Below are 18,046 nucleotides of genomic sequence, written 5' to 3'. Positions count from 1 at the left end.
GAGCTCTAGGCGGATTAAAATGCCAAGAGATACTTTCCGTGAACAAACTTGAACCTATTTTTTCGGAATTTGACCTTAGGAAATCAAAAAGTACTGAATTGGCTCCAACAAAATTTGAACCATTGTCCGAATAGATATGTAAAGGTTTTCCACGTCTGGCAATAAAACGCTTTAATACCGCAATAAAAGCTGAAGTAGTTAAATCAGTTACCACATCCAAGTGAACGCATTTGGTACTCATACACACAAAAATACATATATAGGCCTTTAAAATTTTTGGATTTCTGGTTTTCCTATCTCTTATGGATATAGGACCAGCATAATCAATGCCCGTATGTGTAAACACTGGTTGGAATGCGGTTAATCGACTTTCAGGTAAGCTGCCCATCTAATAAATCATCTAAATAAAAGCAATTCATAATCGCTTGACTTGCTTTGGGATATTTATCTTTATACTCCAAACGCAACTGATATAAGCAACGGACCGCTAAGAATGGCGAAGAGGCACAACCATAAGTGATAGTATTAAGCTCAAAACATTCAATTTCTGCGGATAAATCGCCAATATTTTTCCATAATATTCTTTGATATCCACGTTGACTAGGGTCAATTAATACCTGTCGGTACATTTTTGTGATATCTGCATTAATCACGAAAGGATAAATTCGGAAGTTTAAAAGAATAGCCAATAAATCATTTTGAATTGTGGGACCAACATGTTGTACATCATTTAAAGAGAGTCCCGTATCAGTTTGAGCCAATGCATCAAAAACAACCCTGACTTTGGTCGTTAAGTTACCCTCTTTAACCACAGCATGATGTGGTAAATAGCAATATTTATTCGAATCACTCGAGTCGATAGAAAAGTTTTTAACTTTAGTCATGTGTCCCAGATTCCTATATTCATTAAGAAACGCTATATAATCCTCTTTTAAAATTTCATCTTTAAGTAATCTTTTTTCTAAATAAATTAACCTTTTATACGCCATTTGTTTTGAAAAACCTATCTGATGTAGACCTTCAGAATTGCACGCGAAGCTGCTCACAAAATGTTCTTCACAATCTTGTCCAGATTTCGACAAAACTCTGCTCAAAAGAATGACATGCCAAAACTCTATTCTCAGAAACAGGGATACATTGTGGATTAAAGTTACCTGCAACAATCCATCCCAACCTACTATTCTGAAGAACAGGCATGCCTGGGCTACAAATTTGATTCATAAGTAGAATTCTATAAAATATATCATTACCTAACAACATATCAATATATACCTGAAATTTTCCACTGAGAAATATTAAAAGACATATAATGCAAATCTTGCGTAATTTTTGAAATTTCTAAACAAGGAATTATTTCTTTAAAATCGTCACAAATTTTCGACATAATAGTTACGTTTACTCTAGAACTCGATGTAGCTGACGATGCCTGAGCCAAACCCCTAATCTCAAAATCAACATTTTGCCGTTTTAAACCTAATCTACTAACTCTCCGATATAAAGTTACTTTGGGACCCTGGATCCAACAACGCTCTGATTATAAAAATATTTCCGCGTGAATCGAAAACCCGTATTTTAGCTGTTGCTAAAAGCGACAACGTTGCCTTAACATTCGAATCTACGTGGTTGACTTCTCCCATCGTGGCGCTCAAAGCTATGGCATTTTCATGAGTCGAATTCTCGATCTCGTTCGTTACTGGCGGAGAGGAGTTGCCCGAAACGAAAGGCCTACTATGCACGGGCGCAACCGGAGACTGGATGTTTAAATGCAATAATGAATTATGTTTTTCTCCACATTGACGACAATTATTAGATTTAGGACAATTATTTTGGCTATGATCAGGACTAAAACAATTACTACACAGTTTCATTTTATTTACTGCCGCAATTCTAGAATTAACATTAAGGTTTTTAAATGCGAAACATTTGTAAATCGAATGATTTTTCTTGCAATAATAACATGAAAACTTCGATTGTATTGTTGTTGCAGCGTGACATTTAACCCTTTCACATTTAATAGGCAACTTACCATCCTGTTTTGAAGCCTCCAACTTCTCAAGTAGTTCGCACTTTGCCTTTAAAAACTTATTAACATCTTCCAATCCTGGCAACTCATCTTTTATGGGAAAACTTTCCCATTCGCGACGGGTCACATAATCAAATTTATTTATCAGCATAAACACGATTAATGTGTCCCACTGATCAACTTCTTGCCCAAGACTTTTTAATGATCTTAAATTTTTATTAAATAGATCGTATACTTTGCGCAGCTCTGAATGGGACTCTTTTATGACTTTAGGACAATGAAATAAGTTTTTAACATAGTTGTATACAATTAATCGCTTATTTTCGTACCTATCTGACAATATTGACCAAGCATTTGAATAGTTGTCATTCGTAGGTTGCAAATTAGCAATGGCTTGTAAAGGTTCACCTTCAAAAAAGGATTTTAAATAAAAGAACTTTTCAACGTCCGATAGATGCACATTTTTATGAACAATGGCTTGAAACGCATCTCTAAATTCGAGCCATTTTTCATACGACCCATTAAAAACCGGCAACTTCAGATCAGGTAATTTTATTGAGGGTTTAGATGGGACCACATTTTGCACGTCATGAGTACCAACTGCGTTATTATTAATGATTACCGAAGTCTGCGAATTTATTTCCTCTTTTTCTTTAACAATTGATTTTAAACTGCAAATTAGTGAAAAATATTCATTCTCAAAACCTACTCTGTTCAAAGACTCTTCCTCAAAAATTTTACTAGAATCCCATCACTTTGCGATTTCAAGGTCATTTGACATTCGATGTCAGATTGAACATCGTTAAACTGACACAAAAGAGGTTCAACGTTATCTAATCTTGTCTTAATTTGTATCAAATTTAATTCGGTCAAATTATCTAAATCAATAGAGTCTAAAAAGGACTTGGTCCTGGTTAAATATCTCTTGATATTTCCCCTTTTTATCTTTAATTTACGTAGATCCTCCATGTTACCAAGAAATTACAATAAAATAAACACACAAATGATTCTAGTACTTACCAAAACCTAAATACAGTACACAATACCAAATGAAAGACCAAAATCATAAATTTATTATCATGGAGCGGACTTACTCTCTCGTCGACCCAATTTCTTCGGACTGGAACCTTCTAACGTAGGCCATACACATCGACCTGCCTGTACGATGACGATGCGACGGCTACACGGGCCAACATGGCCGCCTGACTTCGGATATTTTATCTGAGCAATCACTTCAAATACTGACCCATCCGTCTCGATTGGACCAAAAATGTTAGCTCAAAGTAGTGGGCTGTATAGAAGAAAACTATGCTGCACTTTACTAAAAGAAACTATAACTTTTACTCCCAAAATTACAAGTAAAGTGCGAGAGATTCTAGCGGGACGACCTTCTAGAACACATACATAAAATCTACTCTCTCTCTACACGTCGCAGCGTGGTTAGTACGAAAACGGAGGGGCAAAAGCGGCATTGTCGGGTTATTACATAAATACTTTTAAAATGTCTTGTAAAATAATAATTATGCTCAAACACAGTCAAGTTGAGTACTGTCGCCGAGAAGTAGTGTGTGAGTCGAGTCGCCAGTCGTAGTCGCGATAGGAGTGAGAAGTTGCTCACGGAAATTTCCCTATTACCCCTAATACTCAAGACGGGTTTTTCTCTTTTGTAGGTCCGTAAGTACCCTTATACTCTAAACCCCGTTGAAACTACCTGTATTATTGTCGCTAGTTATGAGTTCGGTCGTCGTGTGTTGATACAATAGGTTAAAGTACTTGACCCATTATGATTAGAGTATAAACACCATTGTTAGTAGTTAGTAAGAAGTGAGTGAAGTTACCTGCTAATAATCAAAGTGAGTGTAAATAAGGTTAACTTAAGTATACAGAAAGACAGCAAAGACAATCCATAGTTTACAACTGCTTTAATGAATAACTGCTCCATTCGCCCATCTTCGAATCTAATAAATGAGCATATTTTGTATTGTAAAAGCTTGTTTCATTTATTAAGATAATTGGTTCAGCGCCATATAAGCTGTGGTCCTTCAATAAACATACAAAATAAATAAGTACAGTCTACTAATACTCTCCAGTAGCAGAATTAAACACTTGTATTTCCCTTTATTTGGGGAAGAAGCCAGGCAGCAGTTCTCCTCCGAATAATTATCCTACAAAATCACTGTCTACGTTAAAAGTACTTATACCTAAAGAATTGCTGTTTCTAAGTAAAATGTTTCTCATACAAAATTCACTTACAATACAATCAAGTCTGGTCCATAGAGCTTGTGTTGTAGGAGTCACGGCCAAAGAGGTTTCTATAAAGATGTGATTAAATTGAAGCTTTTTGATCTGGTTGCTGGTGTGGATCAGGAACTGATTTGATAGCAGCGTCTCTAACAACACGGTAGACGACGTGCGGCCCTACAGCTTCTCTGATCTTCTTTTCTAGAGAAAAAATGAAAACTCTAAGTCTCATTAAAGCAAAAAAGGTCTGATGATGCTTTATTAGCGAAACATGTTAGAGTTTGTCTAGCTAAGGAAAGGTACACCATCTGTTTCAAAGCTACGCCAAGTTTTGTCCCCTAATAACGCGCGATTAGCGACAGTAGCGCGCCTTTTTTTAATTCTAGCTAATTTATATTATTTTAAATAATAGTGTATTGTGTTTTGTTTACATTCGTTAGGTGCGCTGCTTAGTCTGGAATATGAGACAAATTAATATTTAAATTTTCCTAACTAAAATTTAAAACAGCTTGTTAGCTGCCTCTCTGATTTTGTGCAAAGCATAGAATAAATAAATAACAAAATTATAATTATCTTATTATCAGGATTAGGATATAGAATCCCAAAAATAGACTTCGAAAATAAGACCATAGGAAAAGACTTGTCAAAAATATAATTTTATATGATATTATTATTTAAATACACATAACTACATAATTCGGTTAAGTCTTAAATTATGCATCGCATATGATGGTAAATAATAATAAATTGGGTCGGCCAAAGCACCTGTGAAAAAAATATTATAAATAGTTCTTAAAAGTTATAAAAGATAATTCGTCTACCTGTTTTCAAAAAATGACCTGACTGAAGGATATAGGTAGCTATTTTTTTAATTGAATATTATTTGAACCATAATACTCTTTTATCTAACATATCGCCTTCCAGGTAACAGTATTTAGTATTTATTTTAAGAAAAGAAAAAAAGAGCCATCATAAAGTTAGGCAAAAAGGAGAAAGGTTATGATGACTATATAATTCTTATAAATATAATTAACTACCTGTTAGATCCAGAGCCAGGTCCAATTTCTTTTTAAAAATAGCAGTTTATAGAAAATCCCTATTAACAGGTCAAATTTCCTTGTATTTGTTTTTAAAATTGTATAATAAGTAGGTATATTTTTAACGATTTAGAAATTGTTTCTGTTATACCTTAATTTTCCCCATTTTAAGTTATTAATATTTTTACAGCGCCAATTTTGAATTTTGCGCCAACATTAGGTTTTATTTATTGTCCATATAATACTGTTGAAAAAATACATAATATATTCACATAAAAAGTAAGTATTTAGTCTGAAGATGATTCAGACGATTTTACCTCTTCATCCGTTAAGATATTATAATCATTTAACCAATCGTCGTCAGTTGAAGAAGTGTTGACGGTGAATTTTAAAAGGTCCATTGTAGTATCTAATATATGTATATTCTTTTTGTATTTGAAGATCTTCATATTTTCTTAGATGGTTACAAATTTTCAATCTGTTTGTCTTTTATTTTCTGAAGTACTCCTAAAATTTAGAAAACAACAATATATAAATACATTTGACATGAATTTGAATTCTAAGTACATACCTCTTAGAGTAGGAGATCTTTTTTCAAGCACGTAAAAATTGTAGATTACATTTTTAATCTCTTCAATATCTCCGGGGGACAATGTTTTTATGACTCCTTTGACTCTAACGCTTTTTTGAGTTGGAGTTCCAAAAGAAGTACTGGCCAGGTTGTTATCTACATGCTGTCCTTCCGTTTTAATTCGCTGAAGGCAATTTTTGCCAATTTGTGTAGCAGCCAAAATTCTTTCTCTAAAAATGAAAAAAAAACTGTGATTAAAATAAAGCAAATATCCTCAAAGTGATATTATTACATACTTAAACAAAACACTAATTTTAATTATTAATGTATTAAGTATCAATAGCCTAAGAACTTTATTAATTAATTATTAGAATAGGCTGCCTGCAAAAATATTAGATAAATTAATACATACCGGTAATTTTTTAATGGGATCTGAATTCCCTCCAATGCTCCTCTTTCCATAAATTTGGAAATATTATAAATAATTTCTCTTGCTTGGCTATGTAAAACCTTTCCTTTCACACCAATCCTTTTTGGAGCCATAATCACAAACAAAAATAACTATAAAAAATTAATATAAAAATTATTCACTCTAAAAAGACATAAACACTAAAAGGCACAGAACACAAATATAAGAATTAACGCAACGGCACTGTTTATATGCAAATCGGGGCGATCGATATCGTTGCTTTGGCAGCGGCGTAAACAAATTTACTGCGCAACCGAGCCGAACGACACGTGCTGTACCTTTCCTTAGCTAGACAAAGTCTACCTGATTAATTAAAAAGATATTTTAAGACTGAGACTTAGAGTTTTTATCTTTTCTTTAGTTACGTAGGTCTCTTTGAGATAATGGACGAGTTCTTTCAATTCTTCTTTTCTTATGTTCTCTGTGGAAGCTGGGGAATACTTCTTGGATATGCAGGATGTCTTGAAGGTTCTTTAAAGTCGGGATAACGCAAAAAGACTTAAGAGCCACTTCAGCACAACGAAAATCGATAAAGTGCCGAATCACGTTATCCTGTTCGCAGCACCAGTTATATTCTTGGTACAGAACTTAACGTTTTAAAAAAGGAAATTTTATTTAAAACGCACCAAAATTAGGGTGAACAAATAATATGAACAGCAGCAGCTTTAACACTTAACACTTTAAAGTCATCAATTTCTTCTTATTTAGTACTTTTTAAATGTTTTTGTTTTCAGTAGATTATTTAACTTCGTTTGTATTAAAGTTAAATAAGCTATCTAAAACATTCTTATTATTTCTGCGAAATTTTTTTTATTAATTAAATTGCAATAATTGAGCTTCTCATAAATTGCACTATGAATAATTTTAGTGAAACTTGCTCTTTTGCTTAAATTTATTAACTGTGAGTCAACATTAGTTTATTAGATGTATAATTTAATTAAAAACCACATTAAATTTCTTAGAAGCTACCTACTTTATAGTTATTTTGCTTTAGCATTAGCATTTAAAACATAATTTAATCGGATCCGACTTTTAATTTTTCAGGTTTTACTTTTTAGTTTAGATTTTTATCTGTTTAAAAAATGTATTTTAACTTTTTCTGCACTAAAGATACACAAAGTTTTTAAAAATATATCTATAAATGCCATTTTGAAAGATTTTCTGGAAAATAAGCTTTTACAATATTTACTTATGATTCTTTTTCTATGGTGCCTTATTTTGCGGTCTTTTTTTAGGTGACGGTAAATGGTGTAAATTTGACGACGATGTGGTATCGAGATGTAGCAAGGCTGAAGCAATAGAACATAATTATGGGGGACACGATGAGGACATCAATATGATGAACGTTAAGCATTGTACCAACGCTTATATGTTAGTTTATATTAGGGATTCCGAATTACCTAACGTTTTACAAGAAGTAAGTGTTCGAAGTTTATGTGTAATAAGTATTTAAGTATATGACAATATATTGGAATTTAGTATTTGCCCGTGACCAGGTCGGGAAATGTACTTTGAATTATGCAGGCTCACTTAAAATTTATGATTTTACCGGTAGTTAGGAATAATCTATTTTACTAATTGAATAATTTGAAGGACAATTAAAATCATTTTTAAATATACAGGGTGTTCCTTAAAGACGTGCTAATATTTAAGGGGGTGATTCCTGGACCCATTTTAAGAAAAAAAGTTCCTATGAACGTATGTTCTCAATGTCTTAACTTTTGAGATACAGAGTGTTAAAGTTTAAAAAAAAAACAGGTTTTTAATAATAACTTAAACAATATTGTAGACATTTTTGTGAAATTTGGTACATGTATTCTATGCATCAAGACGCATTTTTTGATGTGCCAAACATTTTTTTTCTCTGCCAGGGGCGCTTCTATTGAATATTTTTAGTAAAAAAAAAATACTACTCCACTGCTTCTTCTTAAAATAAAAATTATTTTTAAAATCCTCAATCACTTTTTAGCAAATTTGATCTCTTGCATGTTTCTTCTTGGTCGTTGCTATGGGCAACGAGCTGGCTTTTTAGGGAAGTAAAATTGTTTTTATTTTTTTAAACGAAAACCATGCCTTTGACAAGAAAAAACCAAGAGATCAAATTTGCTAAAAAGTGATTGAGAATTTTAATTTTAAGTAAAATTTTAAATAATTTTTCTTTTAAGAAAAAGCAGGGGCGTAGTATTTTTTTCACATAAAAAAATGCGTCTTGATGCATAGAATACATGTACCAAATTTCAAAAAAATGTCAACAATATTAATAATAATAATAATAAATATTTTTTATTTGCAAACTCAACATAATTACATAAAAAAAGAGAAAGAAATACACATTTATTATTTTATGCAAATAAAAGGCCGACAAATTCAGAATTCTGCCAAGGCAGATTCTGGTCTTTAATATTGTGGCCAAAACTTAAAAAAACTAACTAGAAAAAAAATGTAGAAACGCTTGTAACAGACTAAGTTTAATTATACACACCTACCCAAAAAATTTAGATATTAACATTGACATAGTACCTCTCACAAAAAAAAAAGAAAAACATGCACATTAGTTACCCACACTAAACACAAATTTTCAGTCTCCACCCATACCCAAACTAACAATATTGACCCTTCAGTATTTTACGCAGACAGCTGCTGACTCATCAGACGCACCATCATTCCCCTGCGAAAAGACTGAACAGACACCAAACCCAACTCAAAATTTATGCCCAAGAGTTCATCTGATATGCAAAATTATAGGAAAAGGACCTTTTAAATAATTGAGTCTTATGTCTTGGAATATGAATTTGTTTCTTCTTAAGCCCAAATGGTGAACATCATTTCTAAAAGTAATCTTAAAGTATAGGTAAGGTGGACTGCGGTATTTAAGAATTTTATAAAAAAAAGTAAGTGAATGAGCAACCCTACGATTTTGCATATTTAACCACCCCAGCTCGGAAAGTCTATGGGAAACGCGATTATGTCTGCGTATGCCAAAAATTAGGCGAATACATGAGTTCTGAAGCTTTTGCAATCGGTACCTGTCATTATAGGCACCAACCGTAAACAACATCGCAATAATTGCATTGTAACAGCACTAAAGAGTCACACAAGATTTTTTTAATATCTTCACTTAGATAATGCCTATGCAAGTAAATTAATTTTAAAGCAAAATACCCTTTTTTTAGAACATTAGAAACGTGTTGATGAAATCGCAAATCACTATCCACTATTAAGCCCAAACTTTTGCAATTATCTACAACAGGAATATTAGCATCACCCATCTTAATATTAATAGTGTTGCTGTTTAATATGGTTAATTTTTTGCTTATTACCAATAAACATTACAGACGACTTAGAAGGATTTAATTTTAGAAAATGCTTTGAAGAAATATCACATATGGCTTGTAAGTCTTGATTAATTTTTGCTTCCGCATTTTTAGCATCTTCTGGCAGAAAAGAGTAATACAACTGAGCATCGTCGGCATAAAAATGGTAAAGGCAGTTTTTTAAATAAAAATAAAATCTAAAAGTATAAATAATAAAAAATAAGGGTCCTAAAATACCACCCTAAGGGACGCCATTATCAACTTCCAAGGGTTCAGATACATTTTGCTCTATCTTGACTCGCTGCACCCTACCGCTTAAATAAGAATTAATGAAATTAATAGCTTTTCAGAAAAACCTATATAGTGAAATATAGACTTTAAAATTTCGTGATTAACAAAATCAAAGGCTATTGTTTAAGTTATTATTAAAAAACTGATTTTACACCCTGTATCTCAAAAGTTAGGACTTACGTTCGTAGGAACGTTTAGGACATACGTTCATAGGAACTTTTTTTCTTAAAATGGGTCCAGGAATCACCTTCTTAAATATTAGCACGTCTTTAAGCAACTGCTTTAAGCAAGCAGTGATTGATGGTTGATACTACCTTAGACGTTTACAGGGAACGGAAAATAGAATTTTTTTGAAAATTTGGCATCATGGGTTTTAGCTAGTGATCTAACGATTAAAAATATTTTTAGCGATGCAGCGTTACCGCTTATACCAAAAAGTAGTAGCGACTTTTTTTATTTTAAATGGAATACCCTGTATATTATTTTATTTTCTGATCCACTATCGCTTTATGATTGTTTTTGTATAAGGTGTATACCTATTTTTAGTGGCTTTTGATAAATTAATTATTTTCTTTATTTTTTGACCAAAACATAGCTCCAAATAAATTTTTATTACTACGGCACTGGAACGCGCAGAAAATTGAAATTATGAGTGTAATTTACGGTAGTATTGTACATTAGTCTTCACTATAAAAATTTGTTCTACAATATAAAGGGTTGGTTAAAATTAGTGATTTTACCGCTAGATACAAAAATTGTGAAAAATGCATTTTTTTAAATGGAAGACCCTTTATATAACATATTCTAATAGGAAATTGAAATCTCTCTCTAACGAGGTCTCATGTTATATCTATATCTAAGTACCTATATCTAAGTACCTATATCTAAGTAGTTCAGTTTCTGAAATTAAAGCAAGTTTCTTTAAAAATCGGAAGGTTTTGACAAATTTGCTTTATACTCTATTTCCTTTTTGGTGAGAGCACAGTGCCTCATTATTTATGCAGAAGTAGCATAAATATAGGGTCTAGCATAAATATAGAGTCTTCCATTTTTCTACATGTAACAAAATGATAAACCAGACTGTTTTTACCAATTTTAAGTGGACAAGTCCTGTATGGTCTCAAATACAATAGGTCTCAAATAAAATTCGGAACAATGGTTTCGAGTTCATTTTTATGACAAACGGGTTGCCAGTGTCGTCCCGACTATGGATATTGATTTTAATTTTTAAGTTAAATAATTATCTGTTATGAAAAATTTATAAATAATGTTGGATTTTATCTATTATCTATTATTATTAACCAATAAAAAATGCAACTCTCCAAACATATCTCGTCATTTATAAGAAAGGTAGATAAATATAAGGATCTTTTAATTTATTAACCATATTTACATATATTATAATAAAAATATTTACGAAATATACAAAAAAAATCAATTTATAAATCACACATTTCATTACTCTCATCGCTTTCATCCGAATCAGACATTCTCACTGTTATAACTAAGGGGTCGACAGGTTCTTCTAGAAGATTATCGAGGGTCCACATCTTTTCTTCTTTTATAGCATGATTCACAGCATTGCTCCAGTTTTCTTGGGTAACGTTATCCACTGCTGCTTTCAGAAGTTCTCTCACATCTTTCAATTTAAAGGTTTTATTATTTCTAGCCACAAATCCTTTTACTTGAGCCCAAATTAACTCTATAGGATTTCATTCACAATGGTAAGGTGGCAAACGAAGTACAGTTATATTGTGTTGTTTTGCCATTTCGTCAACAACGTGTCTTTTATATTTTGATTTGTTTTCTGTAACTATTGTCAGAAGCTCTGCTTTTACCACGTTATCTCCAAAAGGTATTTCTTTTCCGGTAAGCCAGTTTTTTATTTCCCCTTTTCGCCAGCAGGATGATGGTAATTTTTCTATTAATCTTGAATGGTAGCTGGCATTATCCTTATCAATAATTGAATTTTCGGGAATTGACTTGGTCATTTCGGAAAAATAATCTTCAAAAACATCAGCGTTCATTTCTTCGTGGTAATCCTTAGTTGACTTCAATTCGAATTCAAACAGACCGCCATTTAAAAATCCTTTATAGCTCCCAATATGTGTAAGTTATTAATCTGTGGCCCTTACCAGAAGGAGACTTTAAGCCAGTCGATAAACCTTCTAAAAAAGCATGAAGGAAGCTTCCAACATTTTTATCCTGCCAGCACTTGCTCACGGTGTGTCCTTCGTTAAGCCAGGTTTCATCCAAATAATAAATGTTTCTTCCTTCCTTTCGATACTCCTTAATTTGCCTTAAATACTTTCTTCTCCAACAGACTATTTCTTCTTTATCTATTAAAATAGATTTTCTGTTTTGCTTTTGCCAAGAAAAATGTAATTCGTGTAAAGTTTTCCATAATTCTTTTCTTCCCATTTCTGGTACATTTTCGTCTTCTTTTATAAGTGTCAAAATTTTGTCGATAGTTGGGATTTCATTCTTAAAATAAAATGAATGTACTGTCCTCCTTATGATATGCTTTGCTGTCTCATCAACTGCTATCGGCACCCTACCGGCAGTTTTCTTTACACTCTTCTTAGGCAAGTTCTCATGGTTTTCACTTTTTCTGTCACTAAGAAGTCTGTAAATTGTTGCTTTACTTATGCCTGTCATATTGGCACATGTAGAAACTAGATTTCTAACAGTACTTAGAGGCATTTGATGCACAAGTGCATCATGTACGTTTAGTACTATAGTCCTTGCTTTAAAATTTAAAACACCTTTACACAGTACGGGGCTAAACTTTGACATTCTTACAACAAATGCGCAACAATACTGAAAAATAAATTAAGTTTTTAGGATATATCTACATTATATACCATAAAATATAACTACCTGTTTGCATTTAAGATTGCACAATTTAGGTACCTATAATACTTATACTTCCATATTTACCTACCTACACAATATCTACTTATAAGGGTTAAAAAGAAGTTGTTCATTAGGTACTTAAGTAATTCAAAGAATTTATGGCTAAAATTGGCCCATTTCTTGCACTATTAAATAAACCCAACAACTGGAAACATTCAGGTCTTAATGTACTTGAAAAGTGGGACGCCAATGGTTTACGACCGTTTTATGGCTATCGACTCTTTCGTGTGCTTCTACGGATTAAGAAATGGACTATAGGTGGCCATGAACGGTCATGATCAAATAATGCTATGCTATTGACATTTGATAGTTACATTTAGTTGATCAATAATAGTAATACATGTGGGTGTTTCTTTAAAATAGTTACCTAAAAATTAATTGAAATGGAAAGAAATAGATATTCAAATGAAGTTTTGATGGATCTCTTTATTATTCATGGACAATGTGACAAAATTGTAGCAAGAACTTGCCGGTTCAACGAAAATTACTCTAAAAGTTCAACGAAATTTACTCTAATTTACAAAAAATGGATAAAAAAAAATTTGGGCGAATACAAAATAACTTTATACAACTTGTTTCATAACTTAAGGATGATTTAATTAGTTATCCTAAGATTATAAGTAATTTACAATAAATTATCAAAATGATTGCCATTGACTTTTTAGTACTTCAAAATCCTGCAGCATGTGTTGTCGCTGATTGTATTTCAGAAGGATTTTGTTGACCAATGCAAGTGATAAGTCGTTAACGTAGTTCCTGTTTCTGTTTACTGGTGTCTTATACAGATCGTGTTTTCGTTCGTTACTTATAGGAAACCGCATAGAGGCGAAATTTTGCAACGTCGCGCGTGTACGAGTGCCTGCGACAGAGCACCGCCCCGGCCGGCCCGAGGACGGGGTTAGTAAACATCTGACTTTCGTGGGAGCTGCGTCGTTTGGCGACAAAATGTCCCAAAATATTACGCGAAAATCCAGGCATTTTTAAAATATTTATTCTAATGCGGGTTTTACAGACATGACAATGTGTAAAACCCGCATAGAATTGTAATCTTAAAATGTTTAATATGTTGTCTTTTGCATAATGAAAATTAAAGCGTTATTCTAATAAAATATCAACTCTGATAAAAATCTCAAATGTCACTGAAAACAAATCTCTACATTGTACTACCGAATTGCCTCCATAAAACCATTTAATTAGTTGAACTCTTTCGGAAGGGGTATAAAAAGCCATAGTGAAAAAAACACGAAAATAACGCTCAAAAATTATTAATGCAACGTGCAGTAACACAACAAAGTGAGGTCTGTTGACTCCCGGTTCAAAAAATAAAAACGAAAAATTCCGCCCCTTGCAAGCCGCAACCAAGCGGTGTTGCCATTATTTTGGGTAATACGTAGCTCACGATAACACGATCTGTATACCATTTGTTTCAAATTATCCCAAAAGTAAAAATCAAGTGGTGTAAGATCAGGTGATCTCGCAGGCCAATCCCATGGTCCCAAACGCCTAAACCAGCAGTCATCGAATTTCTCAAATAACTCACGTGCCATTTCCTTAGTGCAATGAGCGGGTGCCCCATCCAATTGGAACCAGCAAGTGCGATAATCTTCAAGCGTTAAATGTTGCAAAAAATCTTCTACTACTGAGCGCAAAATCTGAAGGTATTTATGGGAGTTTAATGACCCGTCGTAAATGAAAAAAGCTATGGTTTTAGCGATTGTCTTTTAGTAAACAAAAAACATTAAAACTAAATTTTTCTTGAAATCCCATTTCCTTAAACGCATGTGGATTTTGATTAGCACAAAAATGTTGATTTCTTCTATTAAAAATACCTTCTCTAGAAAACTTTGCTTCCTCTGTCCACATTATTTTTTTTAGAAAGTTTGGATCCTCTTAAGTGCATGTCAGAAGTGTCTTACAATATCGAACGCGACATTGGTAATCATCCAGTTTCAGCTGATGTACTTTTGAAAATTTAAAGGGATGCATATTGCATATTATTGTCGTCCAGAATTTTTTGCACAGAATAATGAGTTAGGCCTAAATCATCTGCTGCACTCTGGATGGAAGCTTGCGGATATGCGTGAAAGTAGGCTAAAACATTCACGATGTTGTCCTCATCAGACATTACAGGCTTGGCTAAACTTGTATCATTTTTAAGTTGTGAACCAAATTGTATAGAGTTATTTTGTATTCACACAAATTTTCTATTATGCATTTTTTGTAAATTGGGGTACATTTCGTTGAACATTCTGCATGTTCTTGCTACAATTTTGTAGCAATAATAAATAGATTCATCGAAACTTCATTTGAATAACTATTTCTTTCCATTTTAATGAATTTTTAGGTCACTATTTAAAAAAAACACCCAAGCGTAGTTCCTGTTAATTAGCTAAATGTAACTGTCAAACATCAATAGCATAGCATTGTTGTGTGGCAACCTAAAGTAAATATGTCAAAATATTCCGATTTTTACAGAAAATTGCTTTTATTTCAGAAACCGAGCTACTTAGATATAGGTACATGATACGTCGTTAGAAGGGGATTTCAATTTCCTCTTAGAATATGTTATAATATACAGTGTATTTCATTAAAAAAAATGCACATATCAGAATTTTTGTATCTAGCGGTAAAATCACTAATTTTGACCAACAAAACAAAGGTAAGACAAAGTCACGGTCTCATCAAATCAATATAATTTGTTCAAAGCTACACGTGTTTCGCTCCTATAGGAGCATCATCAGGCCTAAAAAATACATTAAGATATTTTTCACAAAAAGAACGCTTATAAATTATGATAAAACTTATTACCTAGACCTACACAGATCACATTACAGCTAACAACAAAAGAAAAGCTAGGTTAAGTTAACAATTCCCACCATAGATAAAAATGTATGCTTAAAAAATAAAAAAGTAAAAATGTAAAATGTTACCAGCAGGGAACGATCCAGCAACTTTTAGATTCACAGGCGCGCGTCTAACCCATAGACCTCCAAGTAACATAATCAAACATGGGGAACAATCCGAACTATATTAATAAGTGTGAATATAAGGAAATGATCTTAACAATAAAAACTAAAAATATATAAAATCGAAAAGGAAAAGACTTTTTAAATTCTTTGAAAGAGGTTGTTATAAATGAGGTGAGGTTTAAACGTGAAAATATCGTTCACACACACAAGGACAAGGCTCTTCTTAGATTCAGTTATTTCCATTTTTTTCAAGTCCAGTTTTTTGCCTTTTGAGCACTCATGCAAAAGATTCGCTCCCTGACTTAAAGAAAAACCATGTGAGGAGGCCAATAAATGATTTGCAAACGCCGATTTAGTTTCAATCATGTCAGTATCCCTGTACCTGTTCACCAAACTTGTATGTTCCTTTATTCTGGTGGAAATTTTTCTCCCCGATTGCCCTATGTAAATGGCATTACAGTCATCAATGAATATACCCGTGATTTTGAAAAGAAATCTGCCTTATCTATTGTACTAACTAGCTGAAAGAAGCAGTTAAGGGAGGAAAATTTGTAGGAATATGGGGAGTTTGAGGAGTATTGGATGACATTGTCCGTAGTGGTGGGTTTGCGGTAAATCTGAAATTCAAGTTTGTTGGTATTTTTTGAAAAAATTATATGGATTTGATGAGACCGTGACTTTGTGTTCTTCTTACCTTTGTTTTGTTTTTGTTTGGTCTCTTAGAAAAAAATGGATGATACGTTTCTATTTAATTTTGACCAACCCTGTATAACGCAGAACAAATTTTTTATAGTAAAAACTAATGTACAATACTTTCGTAAATTACGGTTATAATTTCAATTTTCTGCGCGTTCCAGTGCCGTAGTAATAAAAATTTATTTGGAGCTATGTTTTGGTAAAAAAAATAAAGAAAATAATTAGTTTCTCAAAAACCACTAAAAATATGTATACACCTTATACAAAAACAATCATAAAGCGATAGCGAGATCGGAAAATAAAATAATATACAGGGTATTCCATTTAAAATAACAAAGTTACTACTATTTTTTGGTATAAGTGGCAGCGCTGTATCGCTAAAAATATTTTTAATCCTTAGATCACCAGCTAAAATCCATGATGGCAAATTTTCAAAAAAAAATCCGTTCTCCGTAAACGTCTAATGTACCGTCAATCATCAATCACTCTGTATATATATTAAATATATATACCTACATGCTAAGATTATGGAAACAAAACTTAGTTATAAATTTAAATTGACATTGTGAATATTTGACAATTAGACAATTAATAACAATACGTTCTTAAAATCGTCATTTATGTAGTTATCCTCCACCCCAAATTTGGTAAAATCGATTTAGACGCTACGTAAAAAATCCTTTAGGGCAAAATGAGTAGAAAACTTTGAAATAAGTAAATTGTCCTAAATCGTTCTGTTGTTGGCCAAGAAATTCGTTAGGGATTCGCGTTGTACACTCATTTCGCGGACACCCAATACAGTGGTGGCCATCTAATTAGAAACGATAAAAAAAAAACTTTATTCAATGTTTCAGTTCTTTAAAATAAATTAAAACCAACTTGTTGTAAAATTTTGATTGTTCATCACAACAGCAATATATAATTTATTTATAGACATTCCACTAAGAAATTTGTAAGGAATGCAGAATATAAACAAAATTTATAGATAACACAGTTGGCCATCTACTTAGAAACGACGAAAATAAACGCGCGTATAGTTCATTTTAAACCTTTGGACTGGTAACAATTTGTGTTTTTTGTATCTACAAGCCTTGTCTTTGTGTCTTCCACAGTTTAAAATAAATTGTGGGGTAGAAAAAAAATTGTGATCCGTCAATGCGTAAAATAATTTTTACGCTAAGGGAAAGAGGTTGGACTTATAGTAAAATAGCTGACCACCTAAAATGTTAAAAAAAAAATGGTTTTCTATGCACTCAAACACATAAAAGAACATAAAACGTACGAAAATATTCCACGCAAGAGAAGATCTAAAAAAACCAGCCAATGAAACTATTGTTCGAATGGCTAAAAGGAATCCATTTTTAACCTCCAACCAGATTAAAGAAGAACTTTCTCCAGCTATCGCGATATCATCACGAACTACAAGACGACGACTTAATGAGGCCAACCTATTTGGACGAGTATCCCGCAAGAAACCACTGCTAAAGAGGAAAAATCGCCAGGCTAGATTAAAATTCTT

The 18,046-nt window shown here is 32.6% G+C and overlaps 2 protein-coding genes across 6 annotated transcripts in view; both read left to right on the top strand.

The window, feature by feature from the left end:
- Positions 1 to 18,046, top strand: part of LOC126737850 (zinc finger CCHC domain-containing protein 10-like) — a 621,641-nt gene that overhangs the window by 326,478 nt on the left and 277,117 nt on the right. The window lies entirely within an intron of this gene.
- The window catches only part of LOC126737849 (ubiquitin carboxyl-terminal hydrolase 7), a 156,050-nt gene that overhangs the window by 79,045 nt on the left and 58,959 nt on the right, over positions 1 to 18,046 (top strand). For all 5 annotated transcript variants that reach the window (XM_050442917.1, XM_050442914.1, XM_050442913.1 and 2 more), the window contains exon 9: positions 7,577 to 7,758. In XM_050442917.1, the coding sequence (XP_050298874.1) occupies positions 7,577 to 7,758 (182 nt within the window). The remainder of the gene's footprint in view (positions 1 to 7,576; positions 7,759 to 18,046) is intronic.

Source organism: Anthonomus grandis, chromosome 6, assembly GCF_022605725.1.
Source record: "Anthonomus grandis grandis chromosome 6, icAntGran1.3, whole genome shotgun sequence".
Taxonomy (NCBI): domain Eukaryota; kingdom Metazoa; phylum Arthropoda; class Insecta; order Coleoptera; family Curculionidae; genus Anthonomus; species Anthonomus grandis.
This window is presented reverse-complemented; position numbering and strand designations above follow the sequence as displayed.